The sequence below is a fragment of the Schistocerca piceifrons genome, chromosome 1 (assembly GCF_021461385.2).
Source record: "Schistocerca piceifrons isolate TAMUIC-IGC-003096 chromosome 1, iqSchPice1.1, whole genome shotgun sequence".
Classification (NCBI taxonomy): Eukaryota; Metazoa; Arthropoda; class Insecta; order Orthoptera; family Acrididae; genus Schistocerca; species Schistocerca piceifrons.
In genome coordinates, this window is record NC_060138.1 from 550,179,703 (window position 1) to 550,199,811 (window position 20,109).

The window sequence follows — 20,109 nt, forward strand, 5'->3', positions numbered from 1 at the left end:
GTGGAGGGGCATGTGGTCACCACACCGCTTTCGCGGCCATTTGTCAGTTTACAAGATCGGAGCTGCTACTTCTCGATCAGGTAGCTCCTCAGTTTGCCTCATAAAGTCTGAGCGCATCCCACTTGCCAACAGCGCTCAGCAGACTGGATGGCACAAATCCAAGTGCTAGACCCACCTGACAATGCTTAATTTTGGTGGTCTGACGGGAATTGTTGTTAACACTGTGGCAAGATTGTTGGCTTTAATGACTGTGCAGACAATATTAATAACAACATCAGGCATTATGCAGATAATGTAGTTATCTATAATGAAAGCACGCCTAAAAACAAGCTACACAAATATTCAGTCATATCTTGATAGGATCTCAAAGTGGTGCAGAGATTGTTAACTGGCTTTAAATTTTCAAAAATGTAAAATTGTGCTCTACATGAAATGAAGAAAAGGTAGTATTCTATGACTACAGTATCAACGAGTCACAGTTTGAATCAGCAAATTCATACAGATACCTAGATGTAACACCTTGTAGGGATGTGAAATGGATCGATCACATAGGCTCCATTTTAGGTAAAGCAGGTGTAAGACTTTTATTTATTAGTATAATACTATAAGGAAGCCCACTCAGTCTACAAAGGAAATTGCTTGCTTATCACCTGTGACTCATCCTAAAGTATTGCTGAAGTGTGCAGGACTCACACCAGATAGGATTAGCAGGCTACATTGAATGTATACAATGAAGATCAGCACACATGGTCGCAGGTTTGTTTGACGCATGGGAGAGTGCCACTGAGATGCTGAAGAAACTGAACTGGTGGAGATTTGAAGTGGGATGCAAACTTTCCTGTGAAAGTCCATCTACAAAGTTTCTAGAACCAGTGTCAAATGATGTGTCTAGGAATGTAGTACAACCCCCTTTGTACCACTCCCATAGGGATTGAGAAGACAAGATTAGATTAATTACAGCATCCACAGATGTATTTAAGCAGTGATTCCATGTGGTCTGTACATGAATGGGAAGAAGCCCTAATAATGGGTACAATAGGAAGCACCCTCTGATATTCAGTTCACACTATTTTGCTGAACATGGATGTAGATTAGATAGTTAGCACCTTGCGATGATGGAGGTAGTCATGTTATCCAGATATGATGCAGGTTTACCGAGAACTTTTTATCCAAGGACTCCAATGTGGAAGATTTCATAGTCAGACAGATAATAGTCATAAGCTTTAGCACATGTTTGGAAAAACAATCTTTATACAGCTATAAAATACTGCTGATGTGTGACTCTCTGTTTAGTCCTAAGTTGGATGCGGACGGCTTAGAAAGCCGAAACTCGGTTCATAAGGAACTGAAAAATAGACGTCTCTGTGCAACATCACTGCTGTATATTTCAGCTTTTAATGTGTCTATGTTCCTCTTAAGTAGCAACACAATATTAATTAAATGTTATGTATAAGTTTTTTGCTTTTATGTAGTTTAACAAATGGGAAGCACTTAACACTAAATTAAATTACAATGATCAGATTGTAATTATTTCATGGAGCTATTTTAACAAAATGAAGCATGTTTGTTGCAAAATTCATGAAAAGTTTCAGTTACTAACCAAGCAAAACAGGACAACAAATTTGGAGTGTCTGTACTTCCACCAAGTTCGGCCAGGCAGCACTATTTGGCAAATGAAGCCAAGTAGACATGGTATATTTTTCCTTGTATATAATCTTTACTTTTCCGTCTTCTGACACCTGCATGTGACAGCCTGTCCTGACCACAAACATTTACTGAAGATTATTTCCATTAGCAAAAGATATTAGTGTTAATTATTCACCAAACTCTTGGTTAAACAAGAAAGTGGTAGAGGTATTTTCATCTGTAAATTGTTTGTACTTCCTGCAGACAACATTTATGCACATGTAAAAAATTCACCTTGTGTGACAAGAAAAATATATGCTTTCAAAAATTTTCCAGTTACGTTTACAACCATAGTTATTCACATGTAGTCTGTGGCACAAGCCCTCGACTGGACTGTTGGGCTGACTTCATGGAGAGAGCAACCTTTCTTCACCACAGCACTACGAAAGAGATTGTGGCAGGCCTATTGCTGCGGCCACTTTTTACTTGTGGGAAAGAACTACAGTACTACAAACTTGGGGCCATTCTGGAGGGACCAGAATGAGGAAACATCCCTGCTCATACCCAGAATCAAACCCACCACCTCCAGGGCTGGAGGCTAGTGCTCTAACTGTTAGATCACCACTGCAACTCTATGCATAAAACATCCCCTTCTTATGATGGGACACCTCATATTTATTGAGCCTAGCATTTAGTTATATACTTGTAACAGGAAAAAATATACAGAAACAATAGAAATAATAATTCAAATTAAATTGAAAATTAAAAAAAAAAGTCCTTTTGCCTCACTTTCTTATTTAAAAGTAAATTATGTAAGTCTGTTGACTGAATTCTTTGTAATCCTATACACTGTAACTAGCAAGCAGAGTCCATGCATTATCTTAATTTCGCTTTGAATGTGGGTGGTGTTTTTACATTCTTTATAAGACAAAGAACGCCCTTTTGCTAGCAAATATTCATGGGAAGGGTAATGTCCACATTAGTACAGAACTCCTTGGATACTGAATACCAGGCGGATAGGATTAACCCAAGTATATCACTGAGCATACTCTTCATTCAAATGAGAAAATTATGTCTCTCTTGGGCCTGTAAGAAATGCCCCAAATCAAGTATTTTGTTGAAAACAGTTTTTCAGTTGCCTTCCCGAAAACTGACCTTACATGATCATTTCATTTTATCTCTCTTTTTAGTATTAGTTCTAAATACTTATGCTATGTAACATGCTCAACATGTTCACCACTAATCTTGCTCTTGGATAGTATCGAGTTCTTTCTCTTTGGTATATGCTTTATTGTACATTTATTCATGTTTAGAGAGAGCTGCCATTTATTTTATCCAAGTCTTTTTGCTTATCCTGTCTGATATATTGTGCATATATATTTAGAACATTAGAGGTCGTAGTATGCTCCCTTGGGGTACGTTCAATGTTACTTTTGTTTCTATAGAACATTTGCCATCAAGCATAATGTACTGTGCCCACAGCACATGGTCTAGTGGCTGGCATTGCTGCCTGTGGGTCACCATGTCTCGGGTTCAATTCCCGGCCGGTTCGGGAATTTTCTCCGCTTGTGGACTGGGTGTTTTTGTTGTCCTCATAATTTCATTGTCATTTGTGAAAGTGGCGAGACTAGACTGTTTAAAGATTGGGAATTTATATGGGTGCTGATAACTGTGTACTGGAGAGCCCTACAAACCAAATACCATCGTCGTCATAAAGTGCTGTCCTACGTCTGAATGTTTGTGGCGAGAGGTTATGTAGATATCTAATTTTCAGAAGCATTCAGTGTAACCAGAAGACTATGTTTCCATTCAATGAGTTTTACAGTATTTCACTGAGCCCTTCAAATGTAAATATTTTTGAAAGACGGAGTTGCTGAATACAGTGGCATACATTAGTTGAAAAAAATGGCAGCTTGGACAGTGTAAAGGACAAAAATCATAATACGTTGGCAGTGTCACAACAAAACTGAAGAAGCTTGTTAAATAATGAAATAAATTAGTGGAAACAAGCAGCTTGGACAGTGCAAAGAGTAAAAATCATAATAAATCAGCAATGTCACATCGAAACTTAAAAAGCTTGTTGAATAAGGAACTCAGTTTCTTAGATTGCTATTGTAAATTGACAAATCTGAAGGTGTTTGTACATACACTATGTGATCAACAGTATCCGGACACCTGGCTAAAATTGACTTACAAGTTTGTGGCGCCCTTCATCGCTAATGCTGGAATTCATTATGGTGTTGGCCCACCCTTAGCCTTGATGACAGCTTCCACTCTCGCAGGCATATGTTCAATCAGATGCTGGAAGGTTTCTTGGGGAATGGCAGCCCATTCTTCATGGTGTGCTGCACTGAGGAGAGGTATCGACATTGGTCGGTAAGGCCTGGCACGAAGTCAGCGTTCCAAAGCATCCCAAAGGTGTTCTATAGGATTCAGATGAAGACCTTGTGCAGGCCAGCCCATTACAGGGATGTTATTATTGTGTAATCACTACGTCACAGGCCACGCATTATGAGCAGGTGCTCAGTTGTGTTAAAAGATGCAATCGACATCCCCGAATTGCTCTTCAACAGTGGGAAGTTAGAGGGTGCTTAAAACATTAATGTAGGCCTGTGCTGTGATAGTGCCACGCAAAACAACAAGGGGTTCAAGCCCCCTCCTTGAAAAACATGATCACACTATAACACCACTGCCTCCGAATTTTACTGTTGGCACTACCCATGCTGACAGATGACATTCACCGGGCATTTGTCATACCCACACCGAGCAATCGGATCACCACATTGTGTACTGTGATTCGTCACTCCACACAACGTTTTTCCACTATTCGGTCGTCCAATGTTTATGCTCGTTACACCAAGTGAGGCGTCATTTGCCTTTTACTGGCGTGATGTGTGGCTTATGAGCAGCTGCTCGACCATGAAATCCAAGTTTGCTTACCTCCTGCCTAACTGTCATAGTAATTGCAGTAGATCCTGATGCAGTTTGGAATTCCTGTGTGATGGTCTGGATAGATGTGTGCCTATTACACATTGCGACCCTCTTCAACTGTTGGTGGTCTCTATCAGTCAACAGACGAGGTCAGCCTGTACACTTTTGTGCTGTACGTGTCCCTTCTTGTTTCCACTTCACTGTCGCATCAGAAACAGTGGACCTAGGGACCTTTAGGAGTGTGGAAAAATCACATACAGATGTATGACACAAGTTACCCCCAATCACCTTATCACGTTCAGAGTCCATGAGTTCCGCAGAGCACCCCATTCTGCACTCTCACAATGTTTAATGACTACTGAGGTCACTGATATGGAGTACCAAGCAGTAGGTGGCAGAAAAATGCTCCTGATATGAAAAATGTATGTTTTGGGGATGTCCGGATACTTATGATCACATAGTGTGTGTGTTATGCATAACTGAACATCATTTGAAAATAACAAAAATTGGACATTGTACAGTTTACCTTATGTGAATGCATAACGTGGAGTGTCCCACTCATTAGTGGTCCTGGGTAAAGTCTCTTCCCTTTTTATCACAGGAATGTGGACTGTCATGTAGCACGTATCATATAGCTGCTCAGAAAAAAAATTCTCTCCTGTATCCCTACAAGTTTACAGTTTTCATTAACTGATGCAGACTGACTGCAATAAATGCCCAACATACTGCCTGTGGCTTCAGCAATTTATCCCTGAAAGGCTAGGAATATTGCTGTATACGTGGTAGAGTAATGAAGTGTAGTTTCACTTTCCATATTGTGTGAAGTAACGAAACACATGTTCCTGGAGTAGTAAAACCAGCATGTAGTCATTGAGGAAGCCTTTCATGCACAGAAGGTGGGAGCATGTTCTGTGCATTATCACAGCAGCATATCACAGGACTATTTTTTTTTTTTACTCCGCTGTCACCCGTCAAGTGTTCCAGGTATTGTTTAGTGAATTTGTAAACCAGTTTGGTGACAAGTAATGGACAGTTGACTGGTACCAGTAAGATGGAGCAAAGTGCCACATGTCTAAAGTGAGTATGGTTGCAGTGGGCTCCTTTTTCCCTGACAAGAGTGGTTTCAAAAGGATTATGGCCTTCAAGGTCTCCTTACTTCATGGCCACACCCCACCCCACCCCTGGTTTTTTTCCATGTGGTCACCATGAAGGTAATGTGTACAAGAATAAATCATCAAATCATGCACCATTGACGAGCTACATGAGAACACCTGCTGTGAAAGCCAGGCAGTCAAGCAACATTCATGAACATGCAGTTCTGTGTTGAACTGTATATAAAGGTGGAGGAGGTCATTTCTAGCATGTCTTGTAATGTACCTTTGTCTCTGAACCATAAAGGTATACAAATTTACAAATTTGGTTTCACATCCTCTTTTATTAAGACTTTTATAATACTTTTCCTGTGACCCCTGAAGAGTGGGACACCTGTTGTAGGGATATGGGATGTGGGTCTATGAACAAAAAGTGGACTAAAGTCCATGCCATACTTAGAAATGAGTAGTCCATTGAACAACTCTTTGAGTACCATTCTTCAGTAATAGACTTGTAACTGTGTATGTCATCAGTAATGTATGTATACAGACCTCCAACAGAAAATATTTTAAATTTAATAAAGACTTAGTAGAAATAACTGGAAAGGTACTGCATGCAGAAATTTCTGTGTTGATTGCATCTTAGATAGTACTGATAGAGAGCACTTGGTGTAGTTATGCCCATAATGGTTTATTTCTCACAGTGACATTCCCACTAAGATTATAAAGACATACTGTAACAGCAATTGATAATTTATTTCAAAGTCCAGCTGTCTTAAATGAAACACATATGGGCCCTGTACTAAATAGTTGATCTGACCTTGATGAAAAAATTGTAAAAATAAAGGGTCACCATCAGTCAGAATTAGCTAAGAATGGAAAAGTCATTTCACATAATTATAAATGTTAGCTCACAAGGGAACCTCCCCATCGCACCCCCCTCAGATTTAGTTATAAATTGACACAGTGGATAGGCCTTGAAAAACTGAACACAGATCAATCGAGAAAACAAGAAGAAGTTGTGTGGAACTATGAAAAAATAAGCAAAATATACAAACTGAGTAGTCCATGTGCAGGATAGGCAACATCAAGGACAATGTGAGCTGAGGAGTGCCGTGGTCCTGTGGCTAGAGTGAGCAGCTGCGGAACGAGAGGTCCTTGGTTCGAGTCTTCCCTCGAGTGAAAATTTTACTTTCTTTATTTTCACAAAGTTACGATCTGTCCGTTCATTCATTGACGTCTCTGTTCACTGTAATAAGTTTAGTGTCTGTGTTTTGCGACCGCACCGCAAAACCGTGCGATTAGTAGACGAAAGGACGTGCCTCTCCAGTAGGAACCGGAAACATTTGATCGCAAGGTCATAGATCAACCAATTCCAACACAGGAAAACACGTCTGATATATTCTATACGACACTGGTGACGGCATGTGCGTCACATGACAGGAATATGTTGTCGACCCACCTAACTTGCACACCTAGCGAATGGGTAAAAAGATTCTTCTACCTTGCACGATTTAGGTTTTCTTGTGGATGTGATAATCACTCCCAAAAAGTGATGAAAACATAAGAGTTTGTCACATAAACTGCAACAAATGAATGCAACAGTTTCACAATCGCACAGTTTTCCCTGTGCTCTGTCAAAACATATGTTTTTTTATGTTTTCAAATGTTTCCGTGTGTAGACCGTCAAATCCTGCATATGTCCAAGCAAATCTGAACATGACCTGGAATTTTGGAGAGCGAAGTTGATTATGTGTGAGTGCCTGAACTTTGATAATTGTCTGAAAACAAAAAATTAAACTTTTCACTCGAGAGAAGACTTGAACCACGGACCTCTCGTTCCGGAGCTGTTCACGCTAACCACGGGACCACGGCACTCGTAAGCTCATATTCTCCTCGATGTTGCCTACGTTGCGCATGGACTACTCAGTTTGTATATTTTGCTTATTTTTTTCGTAGTTCCACACAACTTCTTCCTGTTTTCTCGATTGATCTGTGTTCAGTTTTTCAAGGCCTATCCCTGTGCCAACTTATAACTAAATCTGAGGGAGGTGCAATGGGGAGGTTCCCTTGTCAGTAGCATTATGTTGAGAGAATGTGCAGAACAGACTTTGGCAAGTAGTTTACCAAGAGCACACATAAGATGAGAAATTTAAGTATTTCCTTATAATATGAAATAATTGCTAATTATAGCAGCTGAAGAAATGAATTAAAATTTGTGCCTCAGCAGGGACTTGGACCCGGATCTCCTGCTTACTAGATAGATATGCTAGCCATAAGACCACAAATTGTAAGTCATTTCGTCAGCTTCTCTCATAATTGGAGATAAAGTTGAGACTCACATATTGCGAGGAAAATGTAATTCCATCAGATCAATATGAAATCAGTTTTGTGTTACATTGAGTGAGGGAAAGGTTACAGTGGAAGCTGAGAGAAAGGGTGGCTCACGATTGGGATCAAAGCATCTAGCACCAGGAAGAAAGAGCTTTATTTAATGCAGAGGACTTGCTATAATCAAGATTTAAAGATGCAATACTGTAAATTAAGCATTTTGTCAAAAATCCAAATAAGTATTTCAAAGTTTCAAGAACAGAGCAAAGGCAACTTGGGATATTAGTAGGAATGAAAGAATAAACACAGTAGGCAAATGTTTCTCAACACCCAGTTGACAGTAGCAGTGAGGCAGATTATGTAAAAGTCAAAATCATTGGTCACTAAATTCAATGAACTATTCCTAACCGTAGCTGAAATACAGGGAGAGAAAAAAACCAAGGAAAAAATTTGCTGTTCAAAATAAGATCCACTACATTGACAGTAGTATGAAGAGGATACATTGCCACTTACCATATAGAGGAGACACTGAGTCGCAGATAGACAAAAATAAAAAAATAAAAAACGAAAATAAAAAAAGCTATATGTTTAAGGTTTTGGGCTAAAGGTCTTCTTCTGAAGTAGAAAATACACAAACATTCACACAAGCACAACTCACACATTCATGGCCACTTTCTCTGGCTGAGGGTGGACTGCATATAGCAGCGACCCAGAGACTGACCGTGTGTGTGTGTGTGTGTGTGTGTGTGTGTGTGTGTGTGTGTGTGTGCGTGCGTGCGTGCGTGCGTGCGTGCGTGCGTGCGCCCATGTGCGTGCTCATGTTTTCTACTTTAGAAGAAGGCCTTTTGGCCAAAAACTTAAATGTACAGCAATCTTATTGTTGTACCTGTCTGCAGCTCAACATTTCCTCTATATAGTGAGTAGTGATCTATCCTTTTCATACCAGTGATTGAAAATACCGCTTTAGTTTTAAATTTCTTTTATTATCACGACCAGTTTCGGGCGCTCTATCGCAACTGTACTGTGGCCCACTGAGTGCTGCGGGGGACTTTTCATAATATTGTTGTTTTTCCCTCCTGAGTTTTCCATTGTTTGATCCATTATATTCCCTTAGATACGCATTGTGTGCTCCACTAGCGTATATCACTTTTACCATATCGACTTTTAAAGAGATCAGAAACATCAGTGGGTCACTGAAAATCAGTTACTCTTCTGGCTGTGACAATACTAAAATCCTGTTCTAAGTTGATAGCACCCCTCTAGATTGTCTTTGTAATCTCACAGTGAGTCCAAGAGTATTTACTGACAAATGAAACATGCAGTAGTAATATCCATTTATAAAATTGGAAAGAAACAAATGATCTCTAATTACAGAACAGTCTCTCTCCTTCCTGTGGCCTCAAAATTTTTCGAGAAATTAGCTGACAGCTGATTATTGAAATTTAGATCATAACCTTTTAACAGCAGCTCAGTATGGTCTTCGTATAAGCTTCTCAACAGAGAAAGCAAAATATTATATTAAGCACTCAATTCTGGTAGATCTAAATGAGAAAAGTTATCCTTTTGGCATATTCTATCATCTTACCAAAACTCTCATGTGTCGTAAAATTGTGCTTGGCAAACTAATATGTTTTGGTGTTGGAGGCATTAAAACAACTGCACCTTAACAGTAGACAACAGAGTTAACTTAACAAATTATATCTTATAAACAAAACTAGATTTGAGAGAGAAATCATGAAGTACGGTGTCTCCCCATCTTTGTTCTTGACCTACAGAATGATTCAATATGAACTTGTGAGGGCTATTCAAGAACTGTGATGTTTATTGATGACATAGAATATAAAACTTCATCCTAAACCAAAGACAGTGACACATAGTCTGCATCGAAATTATTTTTAATTATACTATTGTTTAGGAGTGTGAATTTCAAAATTCATCCTAAATTTACTCTATTACTGACTACAAATAGAATTAGCGAATAAATATATTGGCAAATAAGTGTAAAAGTCCCAGAAGAGGCTTATACAATATGTTTGGTTATCAACTTTACATAATAGTCTTACATCATGACTCTGTAAAACAAATATTATTTTGAGCCCAGTTGCACTGTACCAGAAGATTGTGCCACATGACAGTACTGAGTGAAAGTATGCTAGTATTTCTGTCTGTTGATCAATATCTGGGTGCTTAAGAACTTCGCACATGGAGTCTCATCCTGTTCTGATACCTTTCTTTTTTATTGGTTTGGAATTGGATAATATGAGTCCATGTAAGCTAAAAGGCTAAGCTGTTTGCTTTGAATTACATGTATGGCTGTTATATTATTCTTCGGACTATGTCTGGTGTGGATGAGTCTATGCCCTTGATCAGTATACTTGTGTCATCAATAAACATCACAGTTCTTGAATAGCTCTCACAAGTTCAAATTGAATCATTCTGTAGGTCAAGAACAAAGATAGGGAGACACCGTACTTCATGATTTCTCTCTCAAATCTAGTTTTGTTTATAAGATATAATTTGTTAAGTTAACTCTGTTGCCTATTGTTAAGGTGCAGTTTTAATGCCTCCAACACCAAAACATATTAGTTTGCCAAGCACAATTTTACGACACGTGAGAGTTTTGGTAAGATGATAGAATATGCCAAAAGGATAACTTTTCTCATTTAGATCTACCAGAATAGAGTGCGTAATATAATATTTTGCTTTCTCTGTTGAGAAGCTTATACGAAAACCGTACTGAGCTGCTGTTAAAAGGTTATGATCAGAAATTGCTGTATGTTTTTGAGACAGCAATTTCAAATGTTACCTGCGGCAAATATCACCTGTAAAAAGGTGGCTAACAAGGTATTTTTAAACAGGTGAGAATTCCCAATTTCATTCTTTATGTAAGATGAGTGATTGTTGATTACCTCTGCTTCAGAGTACACAACTCATCTCTAAACCCAAGACAAGCAGGCAAAGTGTACATGAAAATAATTTTTACATCTTGTGTTGTTCAGTTGTGTTAGGCTTCCTTCAGCTGAACTAGTTTTTATCATCAGGAACAAAAACAATCAAGGAGTAAATATATTGGGAAGTGAGTGTAAGAATTCCAAGATCCTTAAAAATGCTTGTGCAATATTTACAGTTACCTACTTTACAAAGTATTCTTATGCATGCTTCTGCTGAATAAACAATTTACTTTAGGTTCAGTGCTCCAGGAAATAATGCTTACAAGGGAACCTCCCCATTGCACCCCCCTCAGATTTAGTTATAAGTTGGCACAGTGGATAGGCCTTGAAAAACTGAACACAGATCACTCGAGAAAACAGGAAGAAGTTGTGTGGAACTATGAAAAAAATAAGCAAAATATACAAACTGAGTAGTCCATGCACAAGATAGGCAACATCAAGGATAATGTGAGCTCAGGAGCGCCGTGGTGTTGTGGTTAGCTTGAGCAGCTGCGGAACGAGAGGTCCTTGATTCAAGTCTTCCCTTGAGTGAAAAGACCTCTCGTTCTGCAGCTGCTCATGCTAACCATGGGGGGGTGTGATGGGGAGGTTCCCTTGTTAGTAATAAGTGTTTGGCATAGGGTTTGTAGAATTATTTTTAGGCTATTTCTCAACTGTTCAGCACTCAGATAGCATGCAAACAAATAAAAAATGAACACCTAAATCTTGACAATTGAGCTCTGATTTTTCTTAATTCTTTTTCTGAATTGATAACCTTTATAACCAAAATTTAACAGTATCTTTTTTGGTACTCATATGGAGGACTTCACACTTTTTATTATTTAGAGTTGATTGCCATCTTCTGCACTGTGTAGATTTGAAATTGATATCATTTCTGAATTTGTTTTGTTCTTCTGATGACTTTACTAGGTGCTAAAAGACAGCACTATCAACAAAAAATGTAAGAGGGCTACTCATATTGTTTCCTAAATCTGACAAAAGAATTGAAGCCCCCAGAAGGGGAGGTGGAAATGAAATGATACAAAATTGAGTAAAATTTACAAAACAGTTGGCACTTTGAGTCCACTTATCAGTATGACATTGCACCCTCTCTGGCCGGATGTATGCACTGATTTGGGGGAAGGGTTGCGTAAAGTCTTCAAGTCCTCTCCTGAGGCAAGCTGGCCCATAACTGTTGTAACTGGTGTGTGACAGCCTGGATACTGGCTGGGGTAGGGAGCTGACGTCTGAGCTAGTTCCACGCATTATTTTGGGGCTGTATCTGAGGATCTTGCTGGCTGTGGGAGTACCTCTACATCACACACAAACAGGTTATGGAGACACATGCAGTGTGTGTGTGTGTGTAAAAAGAGGTAACACATGAGGATGCAGACTGTCTAAAACATACTTTTGCACTGTCAGAGTTACCTGAATCATTATCAGCTGTGACCTGAAGTCATGCCATACCTCTCTCTCTCTCTCTCTCTCTCTCTCTCTCTCTCTCTTCCAGTTCCATTTTATCATTTGTTTTGATTATTGTCACTTGTTCCCCCCCCCCCCCCCCCCTTGTGTGTGTGTGGGGGGAGGGAGGGAGGGAGGGTGAGATGGGTGTGTGTGTGTGTGTGTGTGTGTGTGTGTGTGTGTGTGTGTGTGGGATGGATGGATGGATGGATGGCTGTATGTATGTATGTATGTATGTCTGTGTGTATGTGTAGGTGAGTTGCAAGGAATTTTAACTTGTAAGTTGGTTTCCATTGGAAGCATGATTTCTGTCTTATGCCTTGCTTGATATGTGCCAAAGAATGACATGAATTACAATCTATCTTTTTTCTTTTTTAAGGAAATTGAATCCATCTCTTCGCTGTTCAGCATACAGCTCAATTGGGTTGAGAAACATACCTACCATGTAAGTATCACATTGCTCAAGGCCACTGTGATTTTTCATTGTAAATGGTGAAATATTAATTGATATTATCCCTAACAGTACCAAACCATTTTCAATAACCAATATTAATAGTGGGAGGGGAAAGGGAGGTTATGTTACGACTGCCACATAAAAAGAAACAAAAAAACCATCAGTTGCACTAATTGTTGTTGACTTTTATTTACAACATACATTTTAAAGAGATGCTGATGTGTAAGTAGGATCCAGTATCTGAAAATGTTGAACAACACATTTGTTGAGAAAAGTCGCATCTACTTACTACTGGGGGTGGGTGGTGAGGAGAGGTGGCTTTATGACCACATTAGCTAGACTCAAATTTTTGGATTAAGTTTAGTTGAAAAACATTGAAACAATTATAGAATCTGATAGAAGAATTCATTAAAAACAATAAATATTTGTTTCAAAATTTAAAAATACAAAGTATGTGACTAGATTACAATATTTACAAAAGATGGACATAAAGTGCCTCCACCTGCCACCCCCACCACCTCCAGTTAGTATTGCTATTGATACATAACTGGGAGGATAAAATTGGATAGTTAGTACTTCATCGCTTCCTTTGTGATGCAATGCACGACTTGTCATGTTTTGTAATTTCTACTCTGTAACTGTTCAGCTTGTATTACCTGTTAATATGGTTATGTCACAAGTATGAAAAGAACTGCTAGAATACAGTGCATTAAAATGGTCAATTCAGTTGTTTGTGTATTCCTTGGATCATATTTGCAACAACTTCCTGTGATGGTGTAGAATATGTAAGATTATGTGTTGATCATTTACTTAATTCAGTTATCATTTTACTCTTAATCTACAATAAAATTTAATAAATGTATTTTGTACACGTGCTGGGTGTGCTTGTCAACTCAAACGGTATGTCAGAGGTATTATTGCTGTCCATTAACATTACCACTAGGCTGACTTGCTAGGAGTGCTCTAAGTGAGTAACATGGGTTGTCCATTAGCAGCTCGCACTGGCAAGAATTGCTGCAGTCTACCACATGAAGCTATTTGCATTGTGCCAGTGGATCGCCTGTTTACTACACCTTCAATTCTGTTGTTATAATTGGTGCTGCTTTCTTGTTTAAATGATTTTAACATATGACAACTTTGGCTTCACCCATGTTCTCCGATTTCCACAACATGAATTCATTTGTCTCTGAGTCTGTGTTAGTTTGCAGCCCTGCTGTTGTGGACAGTGACTATAAATTTAGTGTATCACTATTGTTTCGCTTAGTAAAATGGTGTTTTGGATGATATCCAAATTACAGTGGCTATTTTGCTGCCATGGATCAAGAGTTTTTGATCTATGGAAACAGCTGGTACAGCAGACGTAGTAATAGCAGTAGATCTTCTAGCTGCAGTTAAGTGACCAACAAAAACACCATGAGCAATACATGATAATCCGTTTCAGAAACAGCATGTGCAACAGCAACAACAGTGAAAGTAGTTTCTACATTTGCTCTCACAACAACAATGGGTTGTGGCAGCAGCATCACTGCAGCCATCTCTCATTTGTGAATTTGTAACGAAGCAGATAAAATGTGGTTTATTTGTGGTACTGTTTCCATCTCCATCGAAAGGCAAATGGTGTCATAGACCTTAAGTGGCCAGGCCGTGATTTATTGTCTTCCAGTACCAGCCTTTAATAAGAAGAGCAAAAATTGTGTCCATTAGCTGATTTGAACAGTTTTACCTTTTACAGAAATATGTGATTTGCTTACAAAGCACTTTTGCTTGCAAACACCCATTTTATCACCAAGGCCTGTGTTAAATATTACAGTGGGAAAAAAAAAATCTGTCACATGTTTCATGGGTCATTGCATATGCATATTACCTAATTAAAAATGTAATCATATAATTATCACCTGGCATGGTGGCTCCAACGCTTTAGACGACAAGAAGCGGTGTGAAGCTGGTTTGCAAACTTCCCACCTCTCTCCCACAGGTTGGCTTACTTGGTATGCACAGTCGATCGTCTTCTCTGGATAGCTGGCCACGTCGATCGCCAAAAACTTCATCTCCAAAGAATAATGCTGGTTAAGGGAATTTATCAGATACTCTCTCTACTCTTGAAATAATTTGGTACTCGAAGAATACTTTTAGTTCAGTCATGGTATGTTTCAACTTCCACAAAAAACAAATTTACCACTTCTCATATAAATATTCAAACTTGTGCATGTCAACCAAGTCATCAAACATTAGACTCTATTAGGATACATTTACAACAGGATTGGTTTAATAACCACCAGAAAATATGAACATGTCTTGCTTCTAGCAAGTCCAACACATGAATTGCTTGAAAGTCTAATCCCATTTTTTCATTTGTTCTTAACAATCATCACAGTCACTAAACCAGCAAAGAATAGCACAGGCTCTTTTCTACACATACACTGAAACTCTATGGATCGTACAGCAGGTACCTGTCGGCCACTGTTCGGCTGCCGCGTCCACATTTTGCTCGTGACTGCTTTTAGACCTGCACACACAAACATGCAATGCGCAGTAGGTCGGATTCATCTCTCTCACACTTCTATTTAAAATATCGTGGGTTCGAAATGGAGGAAGACCAAGTGGTTCTAGAATGTACACGGAAATTCTCGAACATTGTCAGTATCTGCTCTGTGACAAAAAAGTGCCACTACTGCAACAAGACTGTGTGCCTTTCTTTCTCCCAACAGACAACACCACCACAGCGCAACACTCCGTCAGGCCAGTGTCAGCAGTCAGTAGAATTCCAAACAACCTGACGATAACTTAAGCCATCAACTAGCATCAGTCAGTGTTCCTGGTTGACACAGGGATTGGTATGCCTTTTTTTTACTTGTAACAATTACCAGCGCACTGGTTCTCCTCCTCCCCGCCATCCTCCTTGTTTCGCCTTCTGTTCCAGCAGTTGCAGCGTGTGGTCATCTATTGTCGATAAGCAATCTCTCTACAGAGACAGATAATACCACAACCTAGGTTAGATGGCCTCGGGCAAGTACAGAAAGGGCAACAGCCTCAAAGGGTGCGGGGCAAAGTCAGGACATGTGGGGACCAAGCAGCAATCGGTACTGTAATTGTAAACTGTCGGAGCTCCATTGGTAAAGTACCGGAACTTCAAGCGCTGATAGAAAGCACCGAAGCTGAAATCGTTGTAGGTACAGAAAGCTGGCTGAAGCCAGAGATAAATTCTGCCAAAATTTTTACAAAGGAACAGACGGTGTTTAGAAAGGGTAGATTGCATGCAACCGGTGGTGGCGTGTTTGTCGCTGTTAGTAGTAGTTTATCCTGTAGTGAAGTAGAAGTGGATAGTTCCTGTGAATTATTATGGGTGGAGGTTACACTCAACAACCGAGCTAGGTTAATAGTTGGCACCTTTTACCGACCTCCTGACTCAGCAGCATTAGTGGCAGAACAACTGAGAGAAAATTTGGAATACATTTCACATAAATTTTCTCAGCATGTTATAGTCTTAGGTGGAGATTTCAATTTACCAGATATAGACTGGGACACTCAGATGTTTAGGACGGGTGGTAGGGACAGAGCATCAAGTGACATTATACTGAGTGCACTATCCGAAAATTACCTCGAGCAATTAAACAGAGAACCGACTCGTGGAGATAACATCTTGGACCTACTGATGACAAATAGACCCGAACTTTTCTACTCTGTAAGTGCAGAACAGGGAATCAGTGATCATAAGGCCGTTGCAGCATCCATGAATATGGAAGTTAATAGGAATATAAAAAAAGGGAGGAAGGTTTATCTGTTTAGCAAGAGTAATAGAAGGCAGATTTCAGACTACCTGACAATGTTGAGAGTTTATGGAAAAAGTTCAAGGCAATTGTAAAATGCATTTTAGACAGGTACGTGCCGAGTAAAACTGTGAGGGACGGGAAAAACCCACCGTGGTTCAACAGCAAAGTTAGGAAACTACTGCGAAATCAAAGAGAGCTTCACTCCAAGTTTAAACGCAGCCAAAACCTCTCAGACAAACAGAAGCTAAACGATGTCAAAGTTTGCGTAAGGAGGGCTATGCGTGAAGCATTCAGTGAATTCGAAAGTAAAATTCTATGTACTGACTTGACAGAAAATCCTAGGAAGTTCTGGTCGTACGTTAAATCAGTAAGTGGCTTGAAACAGCATATCCAGACACTCCGGGATGATGATGGCATTGAAAGAGAGGATGACACGCGTAAAGCTGAAATACTGAACACCTTTTTCCAAAGCTGTTTCACAGAGGAAGACTGCACGGCAGTTCCTTCTCTAAATCCTCGCACAAACGAAAAAATGGCTGACATCAAAATAAGTATCCAAGGAATAGAAAAGCAAATGGAATCACTCAACAGAGGAAAGTCCACTGGACCTGACGGGATACCAATTCGATTCTACACAGAGTACGCAAAAGAACTTGCCCCCCTTCCAACAGCCGTGTACCGCAAGTCTCTAGAGGAATGGAAGGTTCCAAACGATTGGAAAAGAGCACAGGTAGTCCCAGTCTTCAATAAGGGTCGTCGAGCAGATGCACAAAACTATAGACCTATATCTCTGACGTCGATCTGTTGTAGAATTTGAGAACATGTTTTTTGCTCGCATCATGTCGTTTTTGGAAACCCAGAATCTACTCTGTAGGAATCAACATGGATTCCGGAAACAGTGATTGTGTGAGACCCAACTCGCTTTATTTGTTCATGAGACCCAGAAAATATTAGATACAGGCTCCCAGGTAGATGCTATTTTCCTTGACTTCCGGAAGGCATTCGATACAGTTCCGCACTGTCGCCTGATAAACAAAGTAAGAGCCTATGGAATATCAGACCAGCTGTGTGGCTGGATTGAAGAGTTTTTAGCAAACAGAACACAGCATGTTGTTATCAGTGGAGAGACGTCTACAGACATTAAGGTAACCTCTGGCGTGCCACAGGGGAGTGTTATGGGACCATTGCTTTTCACAGTGTATATAAATGACCTAGTAGATAGTGTCGGAAGTTCCATGTGGCTTTTCGCGGATGATGCTGTAGTTTATAGAGAAGTTGCAGCATTAGAAAATTGTAGCGAAATGCAGGAAAATCTGCAGCGGATAGGCACTTGGTGCAGGGAGTGGCAACTGACCCGTAACATAGATAAATGTGATGTATTGCAAATACATAGAAAGAAGGAGCCTTTAGTGTATGATTATATGATAGCGGAACAATTGCTTACAGTTACTTCTGTAAAATATCTGGGAGTATGCGTGCGGAACGATTTGAAGTGGAATGATCACATAAAATTAATTGTTGGTAAGGCGGGTACCAGGTTGAGATTCATTGGGAGAGTCCTTAGAAAATGTAGTCCATCAACAAAGGAGGGGGCTTACAAAACACTCGTTCGACCTATACTTGAGTATTACTCATCGGTGTGGGATCCGTACCAGATTGGGTTGACGGAGGAGATACAGAAGATCCAAAGAAGAGCGGTGCGTTTCGTCACAGGGTTATTTGGTAACCATGATAGTGTTACGGAGATGTTTAGCAAACACAAGTGGCAGACTCTGCAAGAGAGGCGCTCTGCATCGCGGTGTAGCTTGCTCGCCAGGTTTCGAGAGGGTGCGTTTCTGGATGAGGTATTGAATATATTGCTTCCCCCTACTTATACCTCCCGAGGAGATCACGAATGTAAAATTAGAGAGATTCGAGCGCGCACGGAGGCTTTCAGACAGTCGTTCTTCCCGCGAACCATACGCGACTGGAACAGAAAAGGGAGGTAATGACAGTGGCACGTAAAGTGCCCTCCGCCACACACCGTTGGGTGGCTTGCGGAGTATAAATGTAGATGTAGGTACAAGAATGTAACTTGGGCACTGAAACAACTGAAATATGTAGACTGGATGTATTTTTCTTGTTTGATTTTTAAATTAATGACAAAGTAAACCTTGTATAATTCACTATTCAGTTTAATGGCTTGTGATAATTTTGTGAAAAATATGAACAGTTGATCGGTATCTCATTAGGTTTTGTGAATAATTTTCAAAGTTACCTACCACTTAAACCATTTTTGTCGGTTGTGTCCAGTTGGGTTTGTCATAAGTCCAGGATTAGCCTGGACAGTCCCGGTTTTTAGTGATGTCTGGGGTTGCAAGAATGTCTGGGGTTTGAGAATTTTATGAGTGGCAAGGATTTTATTTTAAATCTTAGACCATTGTGATTGACACCGTTTTCAAACATTCTCTTATGGCCTTGCCTCTGTCAACTGACCTCAGAGCAAATGATGAGGCGATGGGGAGGTGCATGACTACCAGTTGTGCCACTTTTCACTTACTATTAGTCAGTTTCAAACACAACAGGGGAAATGTGTTTATATTGTTTTCCTGTGTGAAGTAACTATTTTACATATTTTTGATCATTTTATGCCTATTGGTTTTTTGTTTCACTGTTTAGCCATGGGCAAAACAAAGCATATGTTTAACTTGAATCTGCAGCAGGAATACAAATTTTTGAAATTGTGTAATGACAGAAGCAGTGAACATATTTTTGCACATTATTTATTGGAGAATTTTCTGTTGAACATAAAGGAAAGAGTGATACTGAAGACCACATGAAAACAGCTAAATACAAAACATAAGAGATTTTTTAAAATCAAAGATGATAATGGTGATCTGTAGTATGCTGCTAGATTTTCATACACACTGCCAGATACAAACACAGTTTGAAAACATCAGACTGCACATCTAAACTTGTTAAAAAGCTATAAGATCCAAAATTTTTATTTTCTAGAACCACAACAGAGGCAATTATTATTAACAGATGGCTGCATTTTGTAGACGTGAAGAATAAAGATGTAGAATGTTAATAACATTCATTTTTTAAAAGATTTAAAAGTTTTCACACTAAATTTTTTTGGCGCCGTTACTTTTCAGCATGCCCTCATACTTTAGGTGTGCACAGCTGTCACAAGGTGAAGATGAAGAGGTACAGGGAACTGAATATGTAACTCACTAAAGAGAGATGGAAATCTGATCCTCATGGGGGATTGAAATATTGAATGTTACAGAAGGGGAAGGAACAGAAGATAAAGTTAGGGGAGAATATGCGTTTGGTAGTAAGAATGAGGAGGGGGTAGAGACTCCTAAAGAATTTGTCTCTCCTAGAGTTCAGCAATAAATTTCAGCCGGTGATAGGAAAAACATTGTTCAAGAATCACAAGAGGAGGAAATACAATATACTCTGAAAAGACATTGAGACACAGGAAAACACGACCTGGTTACAAAATCAGATACTGGATTGTAAGATATACC

The 20,109-nt window shown here is 39.5% G+C and overlaps 1 protein-coding gene across 2 annotated transcripts in view; it reads left to right on the plus strand.

The window, feature by feature from the left end:
* The window catches only part of LOC124709590 (tRNA (guanine(10)-N2)-methyltransferase homolog), a 181,987-nt gene that overhangs the window by 17,596 nt on the left and 144,282 nt on the right, over positions 1 to 20,109 (plus strand). For both annotated transcript variants that reach the window (XM_047240852.1, XM_047240851.1), the window contains exon 2: positions 12,750 to 12,815. In XM_047240852.1, the coding sequence (XP_047096808.1) occupies positions 12,750 to 12,815 (66 nt within the window). The remainder of the gene's footprint in view (positions 1 to 12,749; positions 12,816 to 20,109) is intronic.